General features: G+C 39.6%; 1 protein-coding gene across 4 annotated transcripts in view; it reads right to left on the bottom strand.

The window, feature by feature from the left end:
• Window positions 1–24,379, bottom strand: part of SUGCT (succinyl-CoA:glutarate-CoA transferase) — a 348,860-nt gene extending 324,481 nt beyond the window's left edge. For 2 of the 4 annotated variants that reach the window (XM_048297381.1, XM_048297389.1), the window contains exons 1-6: window positions 24,179–24,377; window positions 20,479–20,530; window positions 20,309–20,382; window positions 16,172–16,257; window positions 15,337–15,387; window positions 10,706–10,826 (exon numbers count right to left, since the gene is read on the bottom strand). In XM_048297381.1, the coding sequence (XP_048153338.1) occupies window positions 10,706–10,826; window positions 15,337–15,387; window positions 16,172–16,257; window positions 20,309–20,382; window positions 20,479–20,530; window positions 24,179–24,338 (544 nt within the window). In that variant the 5' untranslated portion in view covers window positions 24,339–24,377. Of the gene's footprint in view, window positions 1–10,705; window positions 10,827–15,336; window positions 15,388–16,171; window positions 16,258–20,308; window positions 20,383–20,478; window positions 20,531–24,178 lie in introns of all 4 variants that reach the window. The other 2 variants (XM_048297399.1, XM_048297372.1) reach the window with 2 other exon arrangements.
• Between the last annotated feature and the right edge of the window lie 1,828 nt (window positions 24,380–26,207).

Raw genomic sequence — 26,207 nt, 5'->3', positions numbered from 1 at the left:
TTTAATTCTAATCCTGCTGTATAAGTTGACTCCCTTCAGCTTTGTGAGCTTTCAGAGCTGCATAGAGCTCTCAGGCCACTAAAAATGGACCTTTTACATTAGGACTTCATCACATGACTGTCCATGGGGCTGTGTTGACACAGACTGTTAGGAAGGGTTCCAATTCCAGGCTTCAGTAAGAAAAACTGAGCAGAATTCCTGAGGCCAGTCCTCCATGACTCTTCTGAGATTTATCCAGACACCCAGAAGATATTCTAAAGGACAGTATGAGGCTGTAAGTGATGCTTTCTACCTGTAAATCAACTCCAAGTTCTTCCTGCCCCTCAAATCTAAACCACACAAGCCCCCAGTAGCACATGATGGCATCAGAATTTTGGGCTCATCCACATCGTAATCCATTACCTACATTAAGCGAAAAAATAAATATCCAGCAACATCAGGTCTGAAGCATTTTCTTCCATTCAATCATGAAGTATCTATAGTAGACTGTGAGGGAGCTTCTGATCCCTCTTGTACCAAGTTTTTTTTATTTCTTGTACATCACATTTTCCTAGCTTTTCTATGAAAGCATTACTCAAAAGCATCAAAAACTTTACTACAGTCAAAATATGTAGCACAAGTTTTATTACTATTATACAGACAATGGATTATCTTGTCTTAAAAATAATTTGTGTATCTGCTAATTAACAAATGGTCTCAGATTATTTTATCTCTAGACCCTGATTAACTTCTCTTAACTGCCCACACAGATAACTTCAAGCTATCAAAAAAATGGCAGATTAACTCTTTAATCCATGCATCTTCCAACTACATAATGCAAAAACTAACAGACTAGAGGAGCTTGATTTTCCTTTCCAATGCTGGAAGGCTCTATTTTTATCAAATCAATCTCAGGTAGGAGCTTCATATTTTTCCCCTCCAAATGCTTTATTCAATCATTGTGAACACTTAAGTTCATACCTCAAGGATTGCAAACCTGTGATTTTTGTGTTTGCTTAAGAGCTGTATAATGTTCATAAATTTCCAGATCTCCCTCCTTATTCTTAAAACACATTAAGAACTACTGGAAGCATGATACCTAGTTTGTTCTGACAATGCCTCTTTTGCACATGCATTATTTTCCATTAGTAGAAAACAATATTTATTGAAAAATTCTCCATGAACATCTTTTACTGAATAGTGGTACCACAATACTCATTTTTGCGCTTTCCAAATTCCTTAATTAACACATTCTACAAATTTTTGCTCCTTTTAATATACTTTAAAGTCAGTTATAACTGTAATTATTGGTTAATTGTCCTAATTTCTAATTCATTCTGTACATCATTCTGCTTGAATTGGCTATTTGACTCAACCAGACATTTTGCAATACAGGTGGTTTTTTAACCTTCTTTTTCATTTTTTTCTTTTCTTTCCCCCAAATTGTTGTCCCTAGTTTTATGGTCAGTTTTCCTTCTTGCAATTACAAAAAAAAAGAAAAAACCCACGAAACTTTTTTTTAGCAATTTTGGATCACAAATTTTAATAACTGTTGAACAGATTAATGATCAAGACCATTTATATAGCTGCTATTATTTAGTTACAACTACAACCATTGCATGAGTCAGCTTCTGAATACAACTTGATTTTTTACAAGTATGCTATCAACAAATAATTTACACCATCAAGAAACTGTTTTGCCCAATGATTTTTTTAAACTGGAGCTATAATTTTTTTGGCAGGTAATCAATCAGTTTGTATCAGGTAACTATATCCACTTAAACCATATAAAAGTCACAGAAACATCAATCATCATGAGAATGTGTGGGCATGAATACACAGACATTCAAAGTGATATGTAATTTTATGGGCCAGAAACATTTGGTAAGAGGGAGTCTAAAAACTGTACCTAATCCAAGATAATTCCACATCTTACCACAGTTCACAAATTAGAGGATCTGAAGAACACTTTGGCTAGCTTTTGCCCAGCAAAACACATTGCAGTTGGCTTTTCTTTCCTGTTGTGAAAATACTAGAGACAAAGTAGGATATGCATCAAAACTGTAACATTACATCTTCTCATGAGAAACCACTACAAATTATCTGTAGAAAACAAGATACTGAGAAGTACAAAATTCTTGTTATTACTAAAACCTTATGTAAGTGGGTGGAGTGAAGAACTATTTTCCTTCTCATAGGTTAAGCAGGATCACTCAAGAAACACAGAGGACTTACTGTTTTGAAATGTGCTCATTTATGTATCTTTACAAATTTACGTGCGTTAAATAAACATACAAAACATACAAAAATTCCAGATTCAGACCCATGGAAAACTCAGGTGACCCACAGCACTCCTGTAAAACTTCTGTTACTCTTTCCACCTAATTTTTGCCTTTTTAGCAACATACTGTTTGCCAACAAACAAACAGTTTAGTGTAGTCAAAGTGTATGTCAATTCAGAGTTAAGACTAAGATTTGTGGAGTAGAAAGTGCAAATCTCCAAGAAATATAAACTGTTACAGTAACACAAAGTTAATAAAAATACCAGTTCCAAAACCTTATCTTCATAGTTACTTTTGGTTGAAATTAAATATGTTTTCATGGCAGATTTTCTACATCATGGCTATGTGTAGTGACAGATCCCAAAGAGTCATGATCAGTGGCACAGGGTCTAGCTGGAGGCCTGTCACTTGTGGTATCCCCAAGGTTCAGTACTTGGCCCAGTATCATTTAACTTGTTCATCAGTGACTTGGGTGAAGGGGCAGATGCCTCCTCAGCAAGTTCACCGGTGACACAAAGCTGGGAGTAGTGGCTGATACCCCCGAGGCCTTCAAAATGGTCTCCAAAAGGGCCTTGAGAGAGATGGGAGAGAAGAACTGGAAGACTGAGAGATGGGCAGAAAGCATTGCCTGAAGTTCAACAAAGGCAATTGCAGGGCCCTGTGCCTGGGGAAGAATAATCCCCTGCACCAGTACAGGCTGGAGGCCAAACTGCTGGAAAGCAGCTCTGTGGGGAAGGACCTGTGGGTCCTGGTGGACAGCAAGCTGCCCATGAGCCAGCAGTGAGCCCTTGTGGCCAAGAAGGCCAATGGTATCCTCAGGTGCTTTAGGAAGAGCATTGCCAGCACATGGAGAGAGGTGATCCTGCCCCTCTACTCAGCCCTGGTGAGGCCACATCTGGAGTGCTGTGTCCAGTTCTGGGCTCCTCAGCAAAAGAGTGACATGGAGCTCCTGGAGTGGGCCCATTGGAGGTCCATGGAGAGGAATAAGGGACTGGAACATCTCCTTTATGAGGACAGGCTGGGAGAGCTGGGTCTGTTCAGCCTTGAGAAGAGACAACTGAGTGGAGACCTCATTAATGTGTATAAATATCTAATGGGGGTTGCTGAGAGGATGGAGCCAGGCTCTTCTCAGTGATGCAAAGGAATAGGACAAGAAGCAATGGGCAGAGACTGATGCACTGGAAGATCCACCAAGTGACCAAGCACTGGAACAGATTGCCCAGAGAGATTGTCATGTCTCCCTCACTGGAGATATTCAAGAGCCATCTGGACACAATCCTGTGCCATGCGCTCTAGGATGACCCTTCTTGAGCAGGGAGATTGGACCATATGACACACTTTCAACCTTACTTACTCTATGATTCTGTAATTCTGTATCCAATTTCTTTCATCCATAAATACACTAATAAGTCTTTACAGAAGTCAGATTTCCTTAAAAGGCAGAAAACTAGCATCACATTTATACTCTAAGAAATAAAATTACATAAAATACTAAACCAAGATTTTTTTAATACCACCAGTGACATACAAAACAATCTGCGTATGATATAAAGTAATACTTCCTAGAAAAGGAGGAGTAAAAAAAACCTGCACAAATAGAAGAGTAATCACAATTCATGTAGATTAGCAAAGCAAAGGGCTGGGGTAGAGAACCTGAGAGGAGTCACCATTTATAAAAAAACTGCAAAATTCTTTGAAAACATATTACCTTCAGAGGCTTTAAGAAAAAATTCTAAAAGTGTTCTAGTTTGGAAACCATGTTGTCCTTTCAAACAGTGCCCCCTCCCGTTCAGGAATAAACTGTGACTTTCCTAGTGAGAGCGTTACGCAGATCATGTTGAAATGGTCACTCCCTTGTGACCTGTACATTATTTTCTTTAACCATCCAATTTTCCAGAACTTAAACCAATCTCAACCACAGAACTATCAAAATATATTATATTTAAACTAGTTCTAGCCAAGCAAAGCCAGCTTGTGAGTGAGAACAGGCAATTTGGAGCTCAAGTGCACTCAAAGCAGCAGGAACATTGGGAAATGTCCCAGAAATCCTCAAAACCCTGCAGCACTCACTGCAGAGCTGTATAGATTCAATCAGAGCTGTTTGGATAAGAAACTCAGTTTGCTAATCACAGCTTCCAAAATGACATAAAAAAGATAGCATCTGGCATTACCTATGTCTAAACTCTTCACCTACATATGACCCTGGACTTTCTGAGAAAATTATACTATATTTCATTTTACTATCGCTGTATATCATTGTACTATATTCAATTGTCCAAAATTTAGAGAGGCAACTACACACAGAAATTATTCCTGTATTAAAGAAAAATGGCTCAATACTGTTTAAGTTATAAAGTAGCATATTTTCTGATTTTAAGAGATGTGTCTCTTAGATTTTATATTCTGCTACAATATGTGACTCTTCACCTGAACCAGTCACCTCCATATATGTTTCATTAACAAAAAGTACTTTATGTAATGGAGTCAAATCTTGAATTTTAAGTTGCATAAGAATGAGAAGTTTGAGTGCTTTCAAAATTTCTCACAGAATGTTTCAGCTGTTCTTAAACACAAAACCAAAAAAGGAAGCAGGTTTGTTTTGCTACATTAAAAAAACTACAAATTACAGTTTCTTTCTTAAAACACCAAGAACTTCTGTTCTTTTAAATGAAGACTTGAAAGAGTGAGAGACCTTTTTATCATGGCTCTGCTTTTTCTTAGTGTTGTTATTTGTAGGCCATCAGAATTGATGAGAAAAGGAGGACAGAAGGAACATATACTACTAGAACTGGGATTGATTAGACTTCACAGTGATACCATAGCTTAGAGCATGGAGGGCAAAGTAAATAATAAATGAAAAGTAAGCTGATAACATCTCTATGATAATTTATGTACTATCCAGAAAGAGAAGTAATGAAATACATACAAGTGTTGTTATATTACAGACAGCACATATGAACCATTCATGGCACATGACCAATGTGATATATTCTGAAGACAAGCCCAGCCTGATCTGGCTCACATCAAGCAGTACAAAATAGCAATTCCTATATAACAGGATACACAAAAACAGTGTCACAAGGAGTGCAGCCCTCCAGCATCTGAACCACTTCAAGGATCTGGCAAATAACCTAATCCATGACAAGGATCCATGGCTACTATCACTGTAACCACAAACACAAAATGCCAGCAGGTGCTGAACCAGTCAGCGCTGAGTACAGAGGAACAATCACTATTTTTTGATACAGGCCAGGATGCTATTGGCCTTCTTGGCTACCTGGGCACACTGCTGGCTTGTGTTCAGCTGCTGTCAATCAGCATGCCCTGCTCCCTTTCTGCTGTGCAGCTTTCCAGCCACTTCCTCCAGCCTGTAGTGCTGCAGGGGGTTGTTGCAACCTAAGTGCAGAACCTGGCACTTCACCTTACTGAACCTCGCACCACTGGCCTTGGCCCATCTATCCAGCCTGGCCAGAACCCTCTGCAGAGATTTCTACCCTCCAGCAGACCAACACTCCCTCCCAACTCGGTGTCATCCTCGAACTTACTGAAGGTGCACCTGATCCCCTTGTCCACATCATCAATAACTTTATTAAACAGGACTGGCCCCAATATTGAGCCCTAGGGAGCCCCACTTATAACCAGCCACAAAATGGATGTGGCACCATCCACCACCACTCTCTGGGCCCAGACGTCCAGCCAGTTCCTCACCCAGGAAAGTGTGCATCTGTCCAAGTTGTGGGCTGCCAGCTTCTCTGGGAGAATGCTGAGGGAGACAGTGTCAAAGGCTTTGCTGAAGTCCAGGTAGACACATCCACAGCCTTTCCCCCATCCACTAGGTGGGCCACCTGGTCATAAAAGGAGATCAGGTTGGTCAAACAGGACCTGTCTTTCACAAACTGGGCTGGCTGGGCCTGATCCTCTGGCTATCCTGTACATGTAATGTAATGCACTCAAGATAATGCGTTCCACAACTTCCCTGGGCACCAAGGTCAGGCTGACAGGCCTGTAGTTCTCTGAATCCTCCTGCTGGCCCTTCTTGTGAATGGGCGTCACATCGATCAACCTGTTTACCTGAGACCTCCCCAGTTAGCCAGGATTGATGATAAATGATGGAGAGCAGCTTGGCAAGCTCTTCTGTCAGCTCTCTCAATACCCTTGGGTGAATCCCATCTCACCCCATGGACTTGTGAGTGTCTAACTGGAACAGCAGGTTACAAACTAATTACTCCTGGATTACAGGGGTTCTATTCTGCTCCCTGTCCCTGTCTACCAGCTCAGGGAGCTGGTTGATAACCCATTTTTCTTGTTGAAGACTGAGGCAAAAGAGGCATTAACTGCTCAGCCTTATCCTTGGTTACAATGTTCCCCTTTGCATACAATAAAGGTTGGAAATTTTCCTTAGCCATTCTTCTGTTGTTAATGTATTTATAAAAACACTTTCTATTATCTTTCACAGAGGTGGCCAGATTGAGTTCTAGAAGAGCTTTTGTCTTTCTAATTTTCTTTCTATGTGACCTAATGACACCCTTGTACTCTTCCTGAGTTGCCTGCCACTTCTTCCTAAACTCTCTTTTTTTCCCCAAGTTCCAGCAAAAGCTCCTTATTCAGTCAGGCCAGTCTTCTTCCCTGCCAGCTCATCTTTTGGCACATAAGGACAGCCTGCTCCTGTGCCTTTATGATTTCCTTCTTGAAGTATGTCCAGCCTTTCTGGACCCCTTTGTTTCTAAGGGCTGTTTCCCAAGGAACTCTCGGAACAAGTGTCCTGAGTAGGCCAAAGTCCATCCTCCCAAAGTCGAAGGCAGAGGTTTTCCTTACCCCTTCCTTACTTCACCAAGAATTGATTACTCTATCATTTCATGGTCACTGTGCCAAAGATGTCATCTGACCACCACATTTCCCACCAGCCCTTCTCTGTAAACAGCAGGTCCAGCAGGGCACCCCCCTTGTTAAGCTCACTTACCAGCTGTGTCAGAAAGTTGTCTTCCACACACTCCAGGGACCTCCTAGACAGCCTCCTCTCCACTGTGTTGAGTTTCCGGCAGACATCCCACAAGTTAATGTCTCCCACAAGAACAAGGGCTAGCAATTGTGAAACATCAGCCAAGTGCTTACAGAATAGTTCATCCATCCCTTCATCCTGGTTGGGCTGTCTATAACGGACTCTCATCAGGATGTCTGCCTTGTTGGCCTTCCCCCTGATTCTTACCCGTAATACTCAACCTTGTCATCATTATCCTTGAGCTCTACACAGTTGAAACACTCCCTAATGTACAGAGCCCCCCCATCACCTCTCCCTCCTCACTTGTCCCTCCTGAAGTGCTTGTAGCCACCTATTGCAGCACTCCACTTACATGCCTCATCCCATTTCATTTCCATGATGGCAACAATATCATAGCTTTCCTGCTGCACAATGGCCTCCAGCTCCTCCTGCTTGTTACTGATACTGATATAGATGCACTTTAGTTCGGCTATCAATTTCACCCCCGACACAGGCATGCCCCCCCAGGCTTATGTCTAGCAAGTCTGGTCTTACCTGCTTCCCCCTTCCAACCAAGTTTAAAGCCCTCTCAATCATCCCTGCCAACTCATGGGCCTAGAATCCTTTTCACCCTTTTAGACAGGCAAGCCTTATTTGCCTGCAGCCAGCCTAGTGCTGTATAAACTATCCCATAATGGAAAAAGCCAAAATTGCACCAATGGCACCAGCCTTTAACCCATGTGTTGATCAGGGTTCTCCTGTTTCTTTCATCATTCTTCCCTGCTACCAAAAGCATTGCGCGAAACACCACCTGTGCCCTTGTCACTTCAACCAGTCATCCCAGTGCCCCGAAGTCCTTTTTGATTGCCCTAGGAGTTGTCACTGCTGACCTTCACACCCAGAATTAGGTAATAATCAGAGGGCTGAATCAGTCCAAGGAGGCTTCTAGTAATATCTCTCTTACTTAGGTCCCAAGGAGGCAGCAGATTTCCCTGTGGGATGGGGCCAGTCAGTATACAGGACCCTCAGTTCCCCTCAGAAGGGAGTCACCTACAACAATCACCTGTCCTTTATTTACAGCTGTAGTTGTAATGTGTCTGGCTGACTGACTTGCCTTGGATAGACCTTCACCTTCATTATCATTTGCCTGACCCTGGAGTCCCAGAGCCTCATACCTATTCCCATCTCTCTTCCAAAAAAAAAAAAAAACCAAAAAGTCCCCAAGCATGCTTGAATGCAGCAAAGTCAACCAGAGCACAAAATAGTTAGGAATTGTAATCTCTAGAAGCACATCACAGAAATTTTAGAAATCAATCAGGAATTCTTCTTAAATTGGTTTTCTGCCTGATAGTGTCAAAAAACCCTTCTTGTGTACCACCATCAAGCTCCCTTTGTCACAGACGTATATTTGGTCCTAGTCTGGTTGCTTCTTTTAATATGCTTAGATTGAGGCTTTAGTATTTCCTGTCTTAACTCAATGGATTTATGAGCTGACTTTTTTTTTAAGGGCACTGGCGCTCACGTCTTTATTCCTAAAAGATGCATCATCCTTAAATAGATATTGCTTATCACCTATTGAGTATCCACGACTTAAACAATCATAATTAAAGATTCCAAGTTGCTTTATGGATGGCTGACAAACATCACTTAGCCCTTACATCCCAAACAATTTCAACTTCAAGTTGTCATAGTCCATGAATAATGCTTATGTGTTTTCCATTATAGAACATAACTATAAGTTTACACAAAGCTCTCAACAGCAAGATTATGTGATTTTTGTCCAACTTGTCTTCCAAGCAGTGAAAGCAGAGGCAAGTGACCTAGAAGTATAGAGGTGCTGTTTGATCATACAAGAATATGGTTAGAAAAGCACAGGCTGACCTGGAGTTGAATTTGGCAAAAGACACGAAAGGCAACACGAAAGGATTCTGCAAGCAAATGAGCAGCAGAAGGAAGACTAGGGAAGACATGAACCTACGGCAAAATGAACAAAGGCCATGAAGGTGGATGCATTTAATGGTTTTTTGCCTCAGTATTTACCAAAAAAATATGGCTCTCAGGAGTCCTAGGTCCCTGAGACTAGAGGGAAAGTCTGCAGCAAGGAAGAGTTACACTCAGTTGAGGGAGCACTTAAAACATATAAAATCATGCATCCTTTTAGCAGAGGACAACAGTATTTTGTTGTGCACTGGGAAGAGTGTCAAGCAGGCCAACGGGGTAGATCCTTCCCCTCTTCTCAGCACTGTTGAGGCCATGTCTGTAGTCCTGTGCCCAGCTCTGGGCTACCCAGTACAAGGCAGACATGAACTTATTGAGGCAAGCACAGAGTCACAAAGTTGATTAAGAGACCAAAGCATCTGACACATAATGAGAGGGAGTTGTATCTCACACAGATTGTTTGGATGTAATTTTAATTATTTTTTTATCATTATGGGTACAGCAACTAAACAAAAAAGCAAACAAAAAAAATGCAAACCCACTTGACAAATTCCAGTTGTGAGATTACATGCACAAGCAAATGTAAAAAACATTGTAGTAACTAGCCACTGACCAACCTAAATAGGTATTTAAACAAAGATTCCCAGCAAGTCCTGAATAGAATTGTCTTTCTGCTCTTGACATTTTCAGACATTTGCCACACAAATATGATAAATACATCACAAGAGACTAAAAAGCTATTTGATTTCTATTAAATGATGCCCATACCCAGTAACTAAAAAGCCAAAGCCATTTATTCTTCAGAAATTTAGAGGCAAAACAGGTTTGTAACTAAGATTTTAAACCCAACTAAAAATATCTGTAACTTCTGCTGTAATTTAATTGCATATTAATATTAGACTTTTCATTTTAGTGCTTGATTAAGATTTTGGGGGGTGGTTTTTTGTTTGAATTTTTTTAAGCAGTTTTTCAGACTTAAAATTATATTTATATGAATATCAGGAGCTGCACACATATGTCTACTTTCTTTTCATTCTTCCCTGCTTTTATAAAGTACATACAACTCTTCTACTGTTTCAGTTACCAAGCAGTAGACTGTAAAGAAGTCACATAAAGCTTCCATGAACAGGTAACTGCACAATTCTGAAGAGAGAGGTACTTCAGGGCACTAAAAAACACTGAGATTACTAGGTTTAAAACACACAATATGTAAATTGATTCAGTAAAACTGCTGGGAGAGAAAAAAAAAAGAAATCTCAGTTTTCAGCTAGTTTAAAGCAGAATGCAAGGAGGCCAGCCCACCCTGGCTCCTTTGAAATCAGTAGGAACATGTCAGGCTGGCATGGTAATGACACTGAACAGCTACTAAGCTGTTGACATGGTTGCTTCCTCACAGCTTTTCTATACCTGTTTTTGAATTGAACTCACTTAAACTTTCAATTTATCTGAACTGACAGATAAATGACTTTTATGACACTTTGACTGAAATAAAGGAAATAATGAACAAAAAGAATTGAAAATAAAGTACCTGTTATTGAACAGTACACTATATGAGGAGCAATCTTTTTAATGTCTTCATAACCTAGACCCATTTCAGCCAGCTTCCCAGGGACAAAGTTTTCCACAAAAACATCAGATGCTGCTGCAAGCTTTAGAAAAGAAAAGAATGAATAAAATCTGTTAATTAGCTCCCAAAAGTAGAATAAATTCCCATGTAACTTAATTTTAAAATCTTGCTAATCAAAATGGCTCCAATCTTCCTGATAAAAGAAAATTGACAAGCCTATAGGGATATTTTTTCGCCTGTTAGACTGTGCACTTCTTCAAACTACATATTAGAGATGCTGCATATCTAGAAAGAAGACTGTCAAAATCCTAAAGTGATTAGACAAAACTGTGATATTATCAGTATCACATCAATTTCCTAAGGCTTGACAATAGTTTACAGAACAATCTTCACATACATTCTTTCTACCTCCTTTTACTCAAGGAAAGTGATATATCTCCATCATTCACATTTTCCCCACATTAGAAATAATTTTTTCAATTGCTTTTCATTTTCAAATCATTTACTACAATTACCATAACAAGGCCATATATCCAACTTCCTACATGTAGAACTAGAATAGGGAGCCCAACAACACTTAAAATTAAAAAGTTAAAATTAAAACTAAGATCTTAAAGTCACATCAAATACAATCATGCTGTCAAGCTCAGCAATATGACTTTTTTCACTGCTTTCAAATGAATGACCTTGTTCAAAAATCTCCTGATGTTGACTAACATATAACCTTGAGCAGCTTTAAATTCCATCCTCTCTTATAAAAGTTATAAGCAGATATACATATGCAAATTTCAATAAGACTAACACAAGTTAACTCCTGAAGCACGAGAACTACATGTTAAAAAAAAAGAGGTATGCCTTGAGGGACTTGTAGGCTTTTTGCCTGGTAAATTGTGTGGGGTGTGTGTGTGAGTGCACAGGAATCTAGGAAATGTTCCCTGACAGGTACACACATTTGTGCACCCATTTTTAAGCATAACTGATATATTAATTGCTTAATGCTATTTGCAGCCAATTAAGTATGGAGTGTATTAGCCAAGCTTCTACAAACTAGTGTCATCATAACAGAAACCACAATGCCCTTATGAAAAATAAAGTTAAGGAGGTTTTATTTTCTATTTAGATCCATCACAGTTCATACATAAATACTTTTCAAACTGGTAATGCTACAGCTTTAGCCTAATTCATGCAAGAGATGAAATTGGTTACAACTTGTGTATTGCTTTCACTGTGATTTCATAATCTATGAAAATTACAGTGATTGGATGGGCTAAAACAATTGAAAGTTGCTGTCCATGTTATATTGAAGAGCTATCATCTCCTACAAGCCACTGAGGACGAAAGCATGACACACAGTACGGTAACATGAAAAGCACCATACTTCTGGACTGGGCAATGCATGTGGAATGACAGCAGTGCTAAGTGAGAATATAATGAGTTGGGCCCAGTTTAGCAGGGTATATACTCTCAGAAAAAGGAGTTTTCAAGACACCTTACAAGTGCTGTGCTAGCTCTGCATCTAAAGTTTTCACTGGAAATAGTTTTGAATGCATAAAGGCAGCAGTCTATATATAGCACTGATGCTCACTGAACAACAGTTCTGCCATTGTGGAAAACTAGATACAGAGTATGATCCAAATAAACTAGATGTTCTTAAAACTCACAGAGATTTTCAGCCTCAGTGGGGTTTTAAGTCCACTGTCAACTAAAATTTCATACTTCATGCTCTAAAGTTCCTCTAAACATGGCCTGTATTTTAACATCTAACAGAGCTATACAACACAGACCTGAGTTGGAGTACTATCTATTCCAGAAAGGACACTGATAGGCTCAATATCTATGCCTCAGGAAATAAAAAACAGCACAGTTCATGCCAAAGTAGTCATTAAATTGAATAACAAATAACGATGCTAATAACTTCATAAAGGAAACCACGCATACCTTTTGGAAGTTTTGGTTGGTGTTTTTTTGGTTTGCTGTTGTTTGTTTGGGTATTTTTTTCTGTTTTGTGTGTTTTGGTTTTTACAAGAACTCTACAGAGGAGAATCTGCATACACATACATATAAACAAATATATATATATATGTGTGTATATATATGTGAGTAGTTTGCTTTATCAAGTAAAAGAGCAATGCATGGGACACATTGACCTATCAGCTAAAAACAGTGGAAGAGAAGAAGTGCCATTAGCTCCCAGCCAATTAAAGTCCCAAGTTCTTCATGAATAAAAAAAAAAAAAAAGTTCATTAGTTAAGGCTGAGTAATTCACAGGAGAGAGGTATGCTCAAGGTTCTTAAAATGAGTTTCTGACAATAACTGATAAATAATGTTCTAAAGAGATACTACAAAAAGATGTCAGAGCATGGGACTGGCACATATACAATCACTGAAGAGAAAAAATTAATTTTCATTCAGGAAGACAGACAAATATTTGGAAAGTAGTTAACAGTCAGACAAAAACATTAAAAGGGAAGAAAGAGCTACTAGTGACATAGAATAAAGAAATAAAGAAGACACAAGAATAATTCTGTGGAAATCAAGTAAACATGTATGAAAGAATAGACCCTTGAAAAAATATTTTGTAGTGCTGTGCCAAAGGATGAAAAGCAGCTGGGACTCCGGACTAACAGATTTCTTCAGCTTAGTTGATACTACTGACTAATTATCAAGTCTGTGCTTTTGTCATATACATGAAGACACTCTACTCCTGTTTTTAACATGATTCTAAACTGAGATTTGCCCTCTTCCACCTATACAATATATGTGAGGAAATAAAATCTATTCTAACCATAATACCTTTGTTAATAAAGGTAAAAAAATTATAACCTTATTACATTTCTTTGTAGCATTTACGCTGGCAACACAACTCGTATTTATGTATGAGTAAGCAATGTCAGAAACACCAATTATACTTGTCATCAGCTGCTTTAAAGACATGGACACTACTTATCATAGTAACAAATACAATGCTGAACAATGCTCAATCCTATACACATCTGTCCAGATGATAGCATGAGACAACTGAAAACAAAAGCCTGTTATAAATAACTTCCCTTTACACATACTTTTTGACAAAACTCCAAACAGAAGTTCCATTTGAGATGAATAATGGAATGTCAAGACCTCTGCACCAAATGCTTTCAAAATACATCACTCAATATCAAGCAGAATGATGAACAACTCTACAAATAGCATGACAAACAGAGCCTCATCAGTTTTCAGTGTTGTTATATCACAGATAGGGATGGCATCGATTTAAGGAACAGAAAGCTATTAAAGCAACTTTAAAAAAGGATAGAAAATATAAGAAATTACTTTGTCACAGAAAGTATCCTCATTTTTACAGCTAGTGTGGTAAACACTTAACAGGTGATGCCATTTTTTCCTCCACCTCATCTTGACTCATAGGCCCAGCTGTCTTTAACTCTTCAAACACCTTCAGCCCACACATGTGGAATGAGTGGACACTTTGAGTAGTTTTTCTTTCACCATTTTTAAAGGTCAAATAACAAATTAGTCTTCTTCCATGAGAGGAAAAATTTTTATAGCACTTAATTAGAACATGACTAGTTTATCCAAAAAGATGTCTGTGTTATATCATGCAAAATTTTTCCAAATGAAAATTTCTGCTTCCAAAGTTTTTAGAAGATAAACATACAGCTCCATAACAAATCAACAATAAATGGCTCTGTTCTGCAAAAGGAAAAGGCACTGTAGAATCTTTGGCTTATAATCTCCAAAGATTTCCATATGAAGTACCTTTGCATAGTTAACAAATCAAAAGCATCATAAAACTTAATTTATGCAATATTCCCAGAAAAAAAATACCGCAGACAAATCCCACCTACTGCATGATACACGGTCTCACTGTGAAAAAGGGACTAGAACTGATATTGAAACAAAGAGTAACAGAAGTCAGCTGCTACTACTGCAGGGCTTAAAATGCAGCACTCACAAGTAACAGATCTTGCATTTCTCAACAAGCAATAAATAAAGGGATAAGAAAACACAAGTTTCACAAAATGTGAAATTTGATGCTTTTATTATTTTTAAATAGAGAAATGGATCACCTTAAAAGACCCTGAAGTCAAATACTGAAAAAGAAACAAATACTAAGTTTCACCTACAGGACAATGTTTTTAAGAAAGATATACAGCAACTGAAGTCATGAATACACTGTAACATTCAAAAAACTGCACTTACTGGAGCACTGCATCTCCTCTAAACTGCTCACTGACTTCAACAGATAAGTCCATCTCAAATCTTTCTAATGCAGTAGTGCAGCAAGATCAAACACAGCAGCAATAACAAGAAAGGAATAGGCTTTTCCTCACAATATTTCATTTGAAGATTTTTATGACATTTTCATGTAAATTTAAATATAAAGTTACACTGAACATTTATATTAGAAGTTACACTGAACATTGAGTCCAAAAGCATGGAGTACAGAAGCTATATACTGTAATTTACAAAATGTACTGCATACATAGATCTTTTAAATTATCAAATTAATATTTGAAATGCAGAGTTTAATCCTTATTACTCAGGATCACAACAATACAAAATGGCACACCTCGCATGTTATCAAAACCTACCTCTTTGACGAGCTTTACTCCTTTTGAATCCTTCATGTTGATAGCTATACTCTGGCGATTAAAAAAAATACAACAGTAATTTATGTGAAAAATCATGTGAAAGGGATTACCAGCCTCTTCTAAACATAACCAACAGTCAAATTTCACACTAGAGCTAATTTGGATAAATAAATTTTAACACATAGCCCACCTCCTCCTGCAAAAAAAAAAAATTCTCTCAGGAAAGCAAGCTGAACTATATCTCATTAATGGATCAGACAAGCACCAAAACCAGTCTGACAGATGTGCAGCCTGTTCACTATATATTTACACAGGACCCACTACTGCAAGTACACAGGGGAACACCACAAGCATTTCTTTCAATGGTAACAAGCCATTAAACAATTCAAGCATGTCATGAAACTTCACATTAATCCCAAAGTTTCACAAGCTAGATTTAGCCAACCTCACTGTGGTATAATGGCAGCACTCTTCCAGCTCCAGCTGCCAGCTGACACAGGTCAACTGAGCTGATGCACCTAAAAAACCTGATCACTCAAATAAAATAACCCTTACTTTCAGCAGGTTTCATTTTCAGTTAATTTGCGCCAGCAACTGAAGACCAGCAGGAGCACTCTCGCTTTTCCATTTTGCCTCAGCTGCCTACAGCACCATACCAGAGATTTGCAACCCTTTTTTGTTCTAAAAACTTATGGGTTTTCTCCTGAAATGTATTCATCATAACTTTAGGTCAATGTAAGTATTGCTCCATTATATATGTTAAGAATCAAACTAAGAAGTGTTATATATTCAGTTGTAATTACAGAAAACATGTTCAGTTTCACACCCCATTTACCTTTTTATTTCTATTGACACTGAGAAAATAAACACTTTCTGTCCCAGCAAAAGGTGGACCCCAGGCTCTTGTGTCATCACCAGCTCCTGAAAGAAATACCATCACATATTCATAGTTGTCCAATATCACACAGCAAACAAATAAAAAGAATAAAAGGCTTTCCTCCAATATCACATTTAAGTCACCTAAGCTTCATCTGGCAGGCGGGACAAATATTAGTTTAACACATATATTTTAGGATATTTATATCAAAAACCACCTAAAAGTGAATGCAGTTAAGCATAAGTGAACAAAGTTTTCACTAGCACTGGGATTCCATTTAGTCTTTAAAATACTAATACAGCCACACACGACTAGCGTATTTGCAGGGTTTTTTGGTTGTTTTTTACTTGTGGGTTGGAATTTTGGTTGTTTTGTTGGGGAGGCTGGGGAAAGGGGAGTTGGAGGTTTTTTTGGTAGTTTATTTGTTTTAACTTAAAGTAGAGATACAATGCAATTCTTTTAGTCAATCCAGAAGAATTTAGTAGAGGCTCTTGCCTGCACCAAGCTATTCCAAAAACACTCCAGACACAACATCAAGATACCACTGATAGGCAACAACTGATTAAGTTGCATGCTGCACAATACCAACAAAAAGAACTTACTATAGCTGGTGCAGTGTCCCACCTCCAGCTCTTCCAGAAATCCTGCCTTAAATGGGCTGCAGACACTGATAGCACTGTATCATTTATGCTTAATTTCCAATTTTTACCTTTTCTTAAACATCATGAGAACTAGCAATCTATTAGAAATAGAATTAAATCTAAATTCAAATTCAGATACAATGACTGTCTTGAGTGTTAGGAAGCATGCGCATTCCTATATCTATTTCAATATCTAGACTTTGTCTACTTGTTAACTTCACATAACTGAAAACATTCTTTAGTGAGGCAACACAAAAGACTGATACTGGCAGAGATACAGAAACAAGCTGAAGGACCTTAAGTGTTATATGACGTAGCGGCTACCATAATTATGCTATACACTATAGTAACAAAAAAAGTCTAACCCATTAAAGATCTACAGTGACAGAAGTTATGCAAACATATAAATTACTTATCAACATTTGTACTCTTGAATATCTCAAAACACAATTTTGATTCAAGCAGGGTCCTTAGGGGGGCAGAGGTAACTTCCTCTCGGTGCGAGTACCATAAGTGATTCAAAGAAACCATTTCAGTAATAATTTCTAGGTAGAACTGTACCAAATCCCGGACCCTAACTAAAAATCCTAACTGTAACCATAAACCTAAACATAACCCTAACCCTAATTCAACCCAAACCTTAACCATACCACAAACGATACCCCAGCCCAAATCCTAACCCACCCTGAACCAAATGCTAACCCTGACCCTAACACTAACTGCAAACACTACCCCTAAACCAAACCCTAACAGTAAACCCAAACCCTAACACCCAAACGATAATCCTAACCGAAACCCTAAGGTAAACCATAATCCTAAACCTACCAGTCACCATACCCTAACCCTCACCCTAAACCTCACACTAATCCTAAGCATAAGCCTCCCCCTAACATCCAAACCATAAACCTGACCAATAGGCTCAGCCAAAACTAACAAAACTAACACTAACCCTAACACCTAAACCTAACACCAATCCTAACCTTAAACCTAAACGTAAACACTAAACTTAATCCTTACCCTAACCAAACCCAAACCCAGACAGTTACATTAAGACAAAACCTAACCCTCACACACAAAACTAACCCTAATACTACTCTAACCCTAATCCCTAAACCTAACCCTAACACTAACCCTAACCCAAACCCTACCCATAACCCTAACCCCAAACCTGACCCTAACCATATCCAAACCCAAACCCTAACACTAACCCCTAACCCTAAACCTACCCCTAAAAAAACCTCAAACCTAAAAATAATCCAAGTCCTAAACCTAACATTAACCCAGCCCCTAAAACAACCTTAACACTAAACTTAACGCAAAACCCAACCCTAACCAAAACTCAATCCCAAACCTAACCCTAACACTAAAAATAACCCTAAGCGTAACCCAACAAAAAAATTAAACCGAGCACTAACCCAACCCAAACCCGAACTATAAACCTAGCCCTAACCCTAACCCTAAGCCTAACCTTAACCCCTAAACCTAACCCTATCCCTTAACCCTAACGCTAACCCCTAACCCTAACCCCTAACCCTACCCGAAATCAAAACCTCAACCATGACACTAAACCTAACCGTAACCCAAACCCTAACCCTAACCCAACCGTAACCCTAACCCTAATGCTAACCCTAAACCCAAACCCTAACTCTAACCCAAACCCTACCCGTAACCCTAACCCCAACAATAACTCTAACAACCTTAAACCTTACACTAAACCTAACCCCTCATCCTAACCCCAACCCTCAGGCTAGTCCAACCCTAACCCTAGCCCAAACCCTAACCATACCTTAACCCTAACCCTAAAACTATCCCTAACCCTAACCTTTACTCAAACCCCAAACCATAACCTTCACCCTTACTCCAACCGTAACGCGAATCCAAACCCTAACCCTAATACTAACCTTAACTACGACTAACCCCAAGTATAAACTTAACACAAACTAGAAATCCAGGCCAAGCCCTATCACTAACAATAACCCTAACTCTAGCTAAACCTTACCCTAACACTAACACAACCCATACCTGTAATCCTAACCCAAAAAACCCCCTAATATTAAACACTAATCCCTAACCCTAACCCAAACACTACCCGTAATCGAAACCCCGACCCTGACACTAACACAAACCCTAGCCAAAACCCTAACCCCAACCCTAATCCCAACCCTAACCAAAACCCTAAACCTAAACCCTAACCCTAACCATAACCCTAACCCTAATCCTAACCCTAATCCAAACACACCCAAACCCTAACCAGAACCCTAACCCTAACCAGAACCCTAACCCCTGGCCATAACCATGACCCTGGCTCTGACCCTAACACTAACCCTGACCCTAACCCTAAACCACAACCTAAAATGTAACTCTAATCCTAACCCTGACCCTAACCTAACCCTAACCCCCTAACCCTAACCCAATCCCAACCCCAACCCCAACACCTTACACCTAACCCCAGCCCTAACCCAATCCCTAACCCAGTCTCTAGTGGGGCTACTGTTCTGTTTGGATGAATACTCCTGTGAAAGTTGACATCCTCGCACAGAAAGAGAGGATTACTCACATTCTAAAATGTTTGACATTTAGAATTCTGAAGCTGCCCTTCTCCTTCGATCACAAAAAATGCAAAGCTCCAAACCCATTGCTTCATACTTAATTGCTGGCGTTGCTCCATTCTTACTACCTAGATGTTTGGAATACAACCGGTGTCGGTCTAATCTGACATTACAGAATTGATGTACCTTTGCCTGGTCACAAAAGTGAAAACCTTAATAATAATGGTCAGTAAATAAGGATGACTTATAGATTGATATAGCAAAACCTTTGTCAGACATTCAGTGTTTCATTAAATGTTCAATCATTCAATATTTCCTATTATGAATAAAATATAGAGAATGTAGTATGTTTAGTATCTCAATTTATGTTATAAATTATTATAGACTGTTATGTTATAAAATATAGGGAGTGTAATATTGTTTAGTATCTCAATTATTTTCACCAACTAGTTTCAAAACTAGTAATACCAAAAGAGGGAAACTTAAAATATAGAAACTTAAAGGAAAAAAATACATTACATAATGCACAGCTGCCACGGCATAATTACACACCTCAAATGCATAATGATGCATAAAACTGAGAGGCAAGTGAGGGGACTATTTCTAAAAAAGACCCAAATGCCATGCAATTTGTTATTCTTCTTATATGGTCTTACAAACTAAAAAGTGTAGATATACCATAAGAATGAAGCATTTTTTACCATTACCCAATCCTTAGCAACTATTTGGATAAGAAGCGCATGTGCTGAGTGGAAGAAGAAAACCATTGTGTTAAGATAAAAATACACAAAATTAAATTAGAAGCTAATTACCCAAAGTCCTTACTTTATATACATATATATACACACACATACACATAATACCTAGTTTTTATTATATCTAGAATAAACAAATAAAAATTTTACCTGGTCTTTCCACTTTGATAACTTCAGCCCCTAGATCTCCCAAATTCATTGTGGCAAATGGCCCTGCAAGAACCCTTTAATATTTAAAAAAAAAAATTGTTTTCTTAGTTTTTCAAGTCAAAATATTTGCATTTAGACACGCTGTTACAAATGACAGGCAAAACACAAACCTTGTTAAATCAAGAATTTTCACACCATCCAATGGCTTTACATTACTAGCACCTGACAGGAAACAAAAAACAGTGACTTAGATCTTAAAAAAAAAAAACAAAACACATTGTCTTTATGACACTCTCTCATCATCCTCCCTCATCTCCCTCCCCCAATAAATGATAATAAAGCTTTCTGAACAAGCTGGTTATCAGGAGTATACTACATTAGTAAAGTCTTTCAAAGTTGGAAAACTTTATGGATGACATTTCACAACCTATTCTAACTCCCCAGCAATTCTACAATAAGGCTACTTTATAGCAATACTTTAGATGTGCCTTCCACAAACACTCAAACAGTTTTTAAAGACTAATCTGATGAAAGATACAACAAAAGTGTTTTAGCAAGCAACATCAGAATGACACAAACTAAAAGTAAGTATAGTGGACCAATGGGAAGCATAGTAGAACTCACAAAGTGTTTTGACCTGTGTAGACCTATCCATTTGCATCACACACGCACAAAAGGAATATCCCCATTACAAAACTTAAGGCAGAATATACAAGCCAAGGAAATACTCTTTCAATGGCAGCTGCACATGCAAGATAATTATTAGGAAATCACAATGCTTTCTTCCTTTCCCTCACCCTTTCCAACCTGACCAGGTCTAAGAAACAATAGTAATGGCAATAAACATCACAGACAGAGCAAGTAATCTCGCAGTCTAGACCACAGGTTGCCCAACTGTTTCTTTGGTGGCCTTGGGTTACCTTCCTCTCACTCAGTCTTTAATTGTAGGCTGGAGACAGAAACACTTCATCACTCAGTGTGGACTGTCATTTGGTTACTATTTGGAAGGTGGTCTCATATCACACACAAAACAAAAGCACCTGGCCAGTAACACCACTAAAATTACACATACGAACTTGTGGCAAGCATCTCTTTTTGGCGCTTGTCCCAGTAAGAGAAAGATGTAAAACATGGTGGGGGTGAGAGGGTGGGAATCAAACAAACCACATTCATTCAAAGCCTGCAGGGCAGTGTGGTGCATCTCCCATGTCATGCAGCAGTGCATGGCTGTATCACCTGCTCCTTGTTCCCTCCATTAGACCTGAACCACCCTTCAGTCACCTTCATAACTCTCCTTCCTACATATGGGAAGAAGGAGATGTATATCAAGAGAGAGTTTTAAAAAACCTACAGAGAACTGAAGCAGAATTGGAAATTCAAGGCTTCTGCTAAAATATTTTCATTAACTGTACTGCTCTCAATGAGGACACTTGCATCCCATTGTTCATCTTTAAGAAATTTTCCTCCGTTGTTACCAAATACTCCAGGGAGATTTCCATTTAACAGGTTTTGGGCTTTAATACAATATGGAGATCGAGCAGCATGTTGAAAACGTGCACAATGAGAATGGCCATGTGTTTTGCACTTTCAAAGCCTTTAGGAAAATCTCAGGCTGCTACTTCTCTTCAGTGCTCCACACCTCCGTTAGTTCCAGATGTCGTGCCAGGAAAACACCACAGACCCTCCAGTGTAACTTTAGTCTTATCAAGCTGGGTGCATCATTTGCTCCACAAAAACATTACTCTTTTTACCAAAAATATGTAAAAAGCTTTACTGAAGCTCCCCCAAAATTATAAAGACATAATTTCAGTTTAAAAATGCCCACCTTTCTCTATTATTTCCACACCTTTTAGAGCACTTTATTATTTAATAGCTCATCCATTCTCATCCTGAGTCAATATTTAGGGCTACTCACAGATACACTACCAGAACACTAGGAACTTTTCAGAGCCAACAGGTTCTCTACCTGCAGCCAAGTTGTAGGAATCCATAAAGATATTTCCCAAAAAAGCCTATAAAATGTTAAGATTAGGCTGTAAATATGTATTTATGCATAACTAAAACTGATGAACTCTTACTAATTATCATATCACTCACATTATGGTATCATCTAAAACTCCATTCAGGGATTAGGACTCCTCCACAGCTGGAACAGAATAGGAGAGCATAACAGCTTCTCTGAAGACAAACAGACCATTGTGATTTTTGTTCTTTTAATGCTAGTCAATAACAGATGTCCACAATGATGAAGAAATGCAAGAAAGAAGAGAGATCAAGAGTTTGCTTTTGAAAATTGAGGAAATGAATAGTCCTATTTGTCTCTTCAGAATAGAAGAACACAGATATTCACAATAAAAAAAAAAAAAGTAGGAGCTAGATTTGTATTCCAGTGCAACACTAATTTGCTGAAAAAACTGCAGTAGAAAGCCTTTTGATATCAGAGAAACAGCAGTTCTAGTACATGAACCCTGAATAAGGCAGTGCTATCTATTGTAGGAACAAAAAGAAACAAAACCACATCATAAACAAACACAAGAGATCAGAATTGATCAGCATTAACTAGAAACATCTCCCGGGTTTTTTCCTTTCATCACTAGCTTCCTAAGCAGGCACATACCCAAAGTTAGACTTTGTTAGAATTCTGACTCAACAGTCTAAATTTTCTAACATGCAAACTCACATTTTCTCTTGTATTTTTGCTTTTATTTATACCAGTAACTTGATGACTGAATGAAAAATCACTCTCCCAGCTCTGACTACATCCTCTGTGTAAACTCTCAATTGCCATGATGCTTGAATTTATTGTGAATTAGACTGTCATATGTATCTTTCATAAATAACTCGATTAAGAATAAATAGACCCAGTCACTCTCAATATGATTTACATACTTTAGTTAAGTTCAATAGCTTGTCCCAAGGTTGACCTAGCCTAACCATATGAATAACCATATGAATTTCTGTTCCACAAAACAAAAATTAATTCTTGTGTCATATTCCAAAAATATTTCCTTTATACTTGTAAGTGACAGAAGAGGACACCTGGAAGAGAGCAAATTAACTTTTGCAACAACGCAAATTAACAGATCCCATTCCAATTACTTTTAATTCCAGAAGACATGACTGCTCAAGTCTGTTGTCTCTACTTTGCACAGTTTTTTTACTTTATCCATGCAGTAAGTTATAATCAAGTCCATCAGTACCGCGGACTAATTCACAATCAGTCGGTACACTCCAGCCCAGGACACACTTGGTATGTTCATAGCGGGAGGCAGAACTGCAAACTCCCTCCGATTCTAGTGACGCTAGTAACGCTACTGTTACTATTTTTCTGTTATTTAATAACAGAGAAACTTGAAACCAGAGAACGATCATTTTGTTGCAGCTTGGGTTTATTTAATTTCAATTTTTAAAAAAAAATTTAAAAGCACAACTGTACGCAGTTACACTTTGGTAACCTTAAAAAAAAATCAGGCCAGGAACAGGGCATGCCATTAGCCAAGGCTGCCTGGAGTGCCGACACGCTCCGTGTCACAAGCGACGCGGTCCCGCGGGCAGCGCGCACGGCCGCGGTGCAAAGTCCGAGGCCCCCGAGGCTGCCCAGGGGCTGCGCTCCGCACAGAACGGCCGCGCAGGGACCCCTTCGCCACCCCCTCGCAGGAACCTCCCGCAGGTGTTTCACGCCCGCCCCCCAGCGAAGCGGCTCCGACCCCCGCCCCAGCCGCACCAACTCCGAGCCCGGCGGGATCACAAGGACAGAGGGGCCCGACGCGGCCGGGGGGGGGGGGAGGGGGGGGGGAAGGAGGAGAAGGAGGAGGAGGAGGAGGAGGAGGAAGAGGAGGAGGAAGAGGAGGGCGCGGCACGGCTCGGTACCTGCCGGGGGAGCGCCTCCGCTCCGCGCCCCGCCGCCCCTGCCTGAGGAGGGGGAGGCGGAGGCAGCGCTCAGGGCTCTGGCGCTGCCGCCGGCAGCTGCGGGGCTCCTCCAGAGCCCTCCGCAACACCGGCTTCTTCTACCCAGCCCGGCACGCAGCATCCCCGCCACTTGAGACAGCACCGAGCGCTCCGCGCAGGCGCCGCCGCCACCGCCCCCTTCCCCTCGCGCTCCCGGGACAGCCTTGGATCTCTCGGGACGGGGGGCGCGCACGCGCGGACGGCCCCGAGCCCGAGCCCGAGCCCGGTCCTGGTCCCGGTCCCGGTCCCGGTCCCGGCTGACTGCCGTGTTCCCCCTCCGCGGCAGCGGCGGGACGGTGCGCCTCTCGTGTCCTATGAAGAACTCCTGGCTGGACTTCATAAAGCAGGAGATTGTTATGAATGTATTGTGATGTTGGCTTTTTTTCATGTTCCTTAATGTTAGGAAAACTTTATCTAGGTTCTGTAATGTAATACATGATACAGAATGTCTATTGTTTCTGTAGTCAATTTAGAAAAGATAGGCAGAGAAAGCCTTCACATTCCTGGAGTATCTTATCAGAGAAGAAGAAGACCCAAAACCAGAGAGAAGAATTTAAGGAGGGAGCAGAGAGGGAATGGAGCCAAGGAGGAAGGTAAGGCTGACGAGATGATACACAGAAACTCCAAAGAATTTATGAATCATGCATGATTGTGATGAATATGCAATAAGTGATGTACTTTTAAAGAACATCTTTTGGATGTAGAGGTGTGCCTTTGGCTCTGCCAAAGCACCCGGCCATAATACCCTTTTTTGCTATTGTCTCCTAATTGTCCCTTTTATTAAACTTTCCTTAAAACTTTACTAAGAGTGAACCTCGTTTTTCACAAGATGTTTGCAGCAGGAATTCCGCTGTTTGATGGCTGGAAATTTGTACTGCCAGTTCGGTGTACAGACCGTGACATACAACACTGCCAAGGTGGAATAAAAGTAGAATATCACCCCCCCACCACCACCACCCCGAAGAGCTTTCCACACTTACCAAGGTGGGCAGCCGCACTGGATGCCAGTACATCTGCTCAGCAGCATGAGGTAGATCCTTCACCTCAGTTCTCCGTCACTGAAGGTGCAATATTACCTACACTGTAAGCTGTATTTTCAGTTGGGCATAGCTATGGAAGGGTTAGCTTGAACTGACCTTTGAGCAACTCTTCGCTGAATGAAGTACCCTCAGACTATTTTTAGTCTGTGTCAGGACAGAGCAGAAGGCTTGTTACAGGAACACCATGGTGTCCTCTTGCCTCTCTAATAGGATGAAAAAGCCTGCACAGAGGTTTGGCATTTATTCATGAGAAATATGTGACGATAAGACAACTGCTGTATCTCAAAAGCAGCCGAAACTTCTGACTGCTTGAAAACGAGCATTGCGAATAGCACGGACTTAAGAAATGTCACATGTCAGTCTCCCTGAATGCTGAGGAAGAACACAGAGAAAACCTACATGACGTATTTGTTGACTGGACATGCTGTGTGTAATCAAAAGTATTACATGGATGCTTAAAGATTTGTGAACAAGAAGAAATTTATCAGCAAAATTACCCTAGTATAACTCAACATGTGCACAACAATATGTATTTCTAATTCATTTGGTGTGAAAAGGGTTTAAATTAAACTGTGCTTTTTTGGAATGAGATAGATCAGATCATTTGGTTATTTACATTGATAAACTGTCTTGTGTAGACATGCCATTCCTTGTGTGCACAATAAAAACAGATAGTCTTCCAGACTAAAGGATTATCAAAAAATTTTAATGGCCAGGTTTAGCCTCTTTCCGTTTTAGAATTTAAAAGATATTGCCTCATTTTTTTACAGAGAGATTGTATAACATAGTGAGGAGCTGAATTCCCTGAGAATATAAAGTTAGTTGTTGCCATTGAAAAAAAAAACAAACCAAAACCTGTTTAAAGCCAAAGAAAAGCAAAACTGGTGTATAAAGCATAGAAACATTCTGTT

Source organism: Corvus hawaiiensis, chromosome 1 (assembly GCF_020740725.1).
Source record: "Corvus hawaiiensis isolate bCorHaw1 chromosome 1, bCorHaw1.pri.cur, whole genome shotgun sequence".
NCBI lineage: Eukaryota > Metazoa > Chordata > Aves > Passeriformes > Corvidae > Corvus > Corvus hawaiiensis.
Note: the sequence above shows the minus strand (reverse complement) of the source record. Positions and strands in the feature narration are given on the sequence as shown.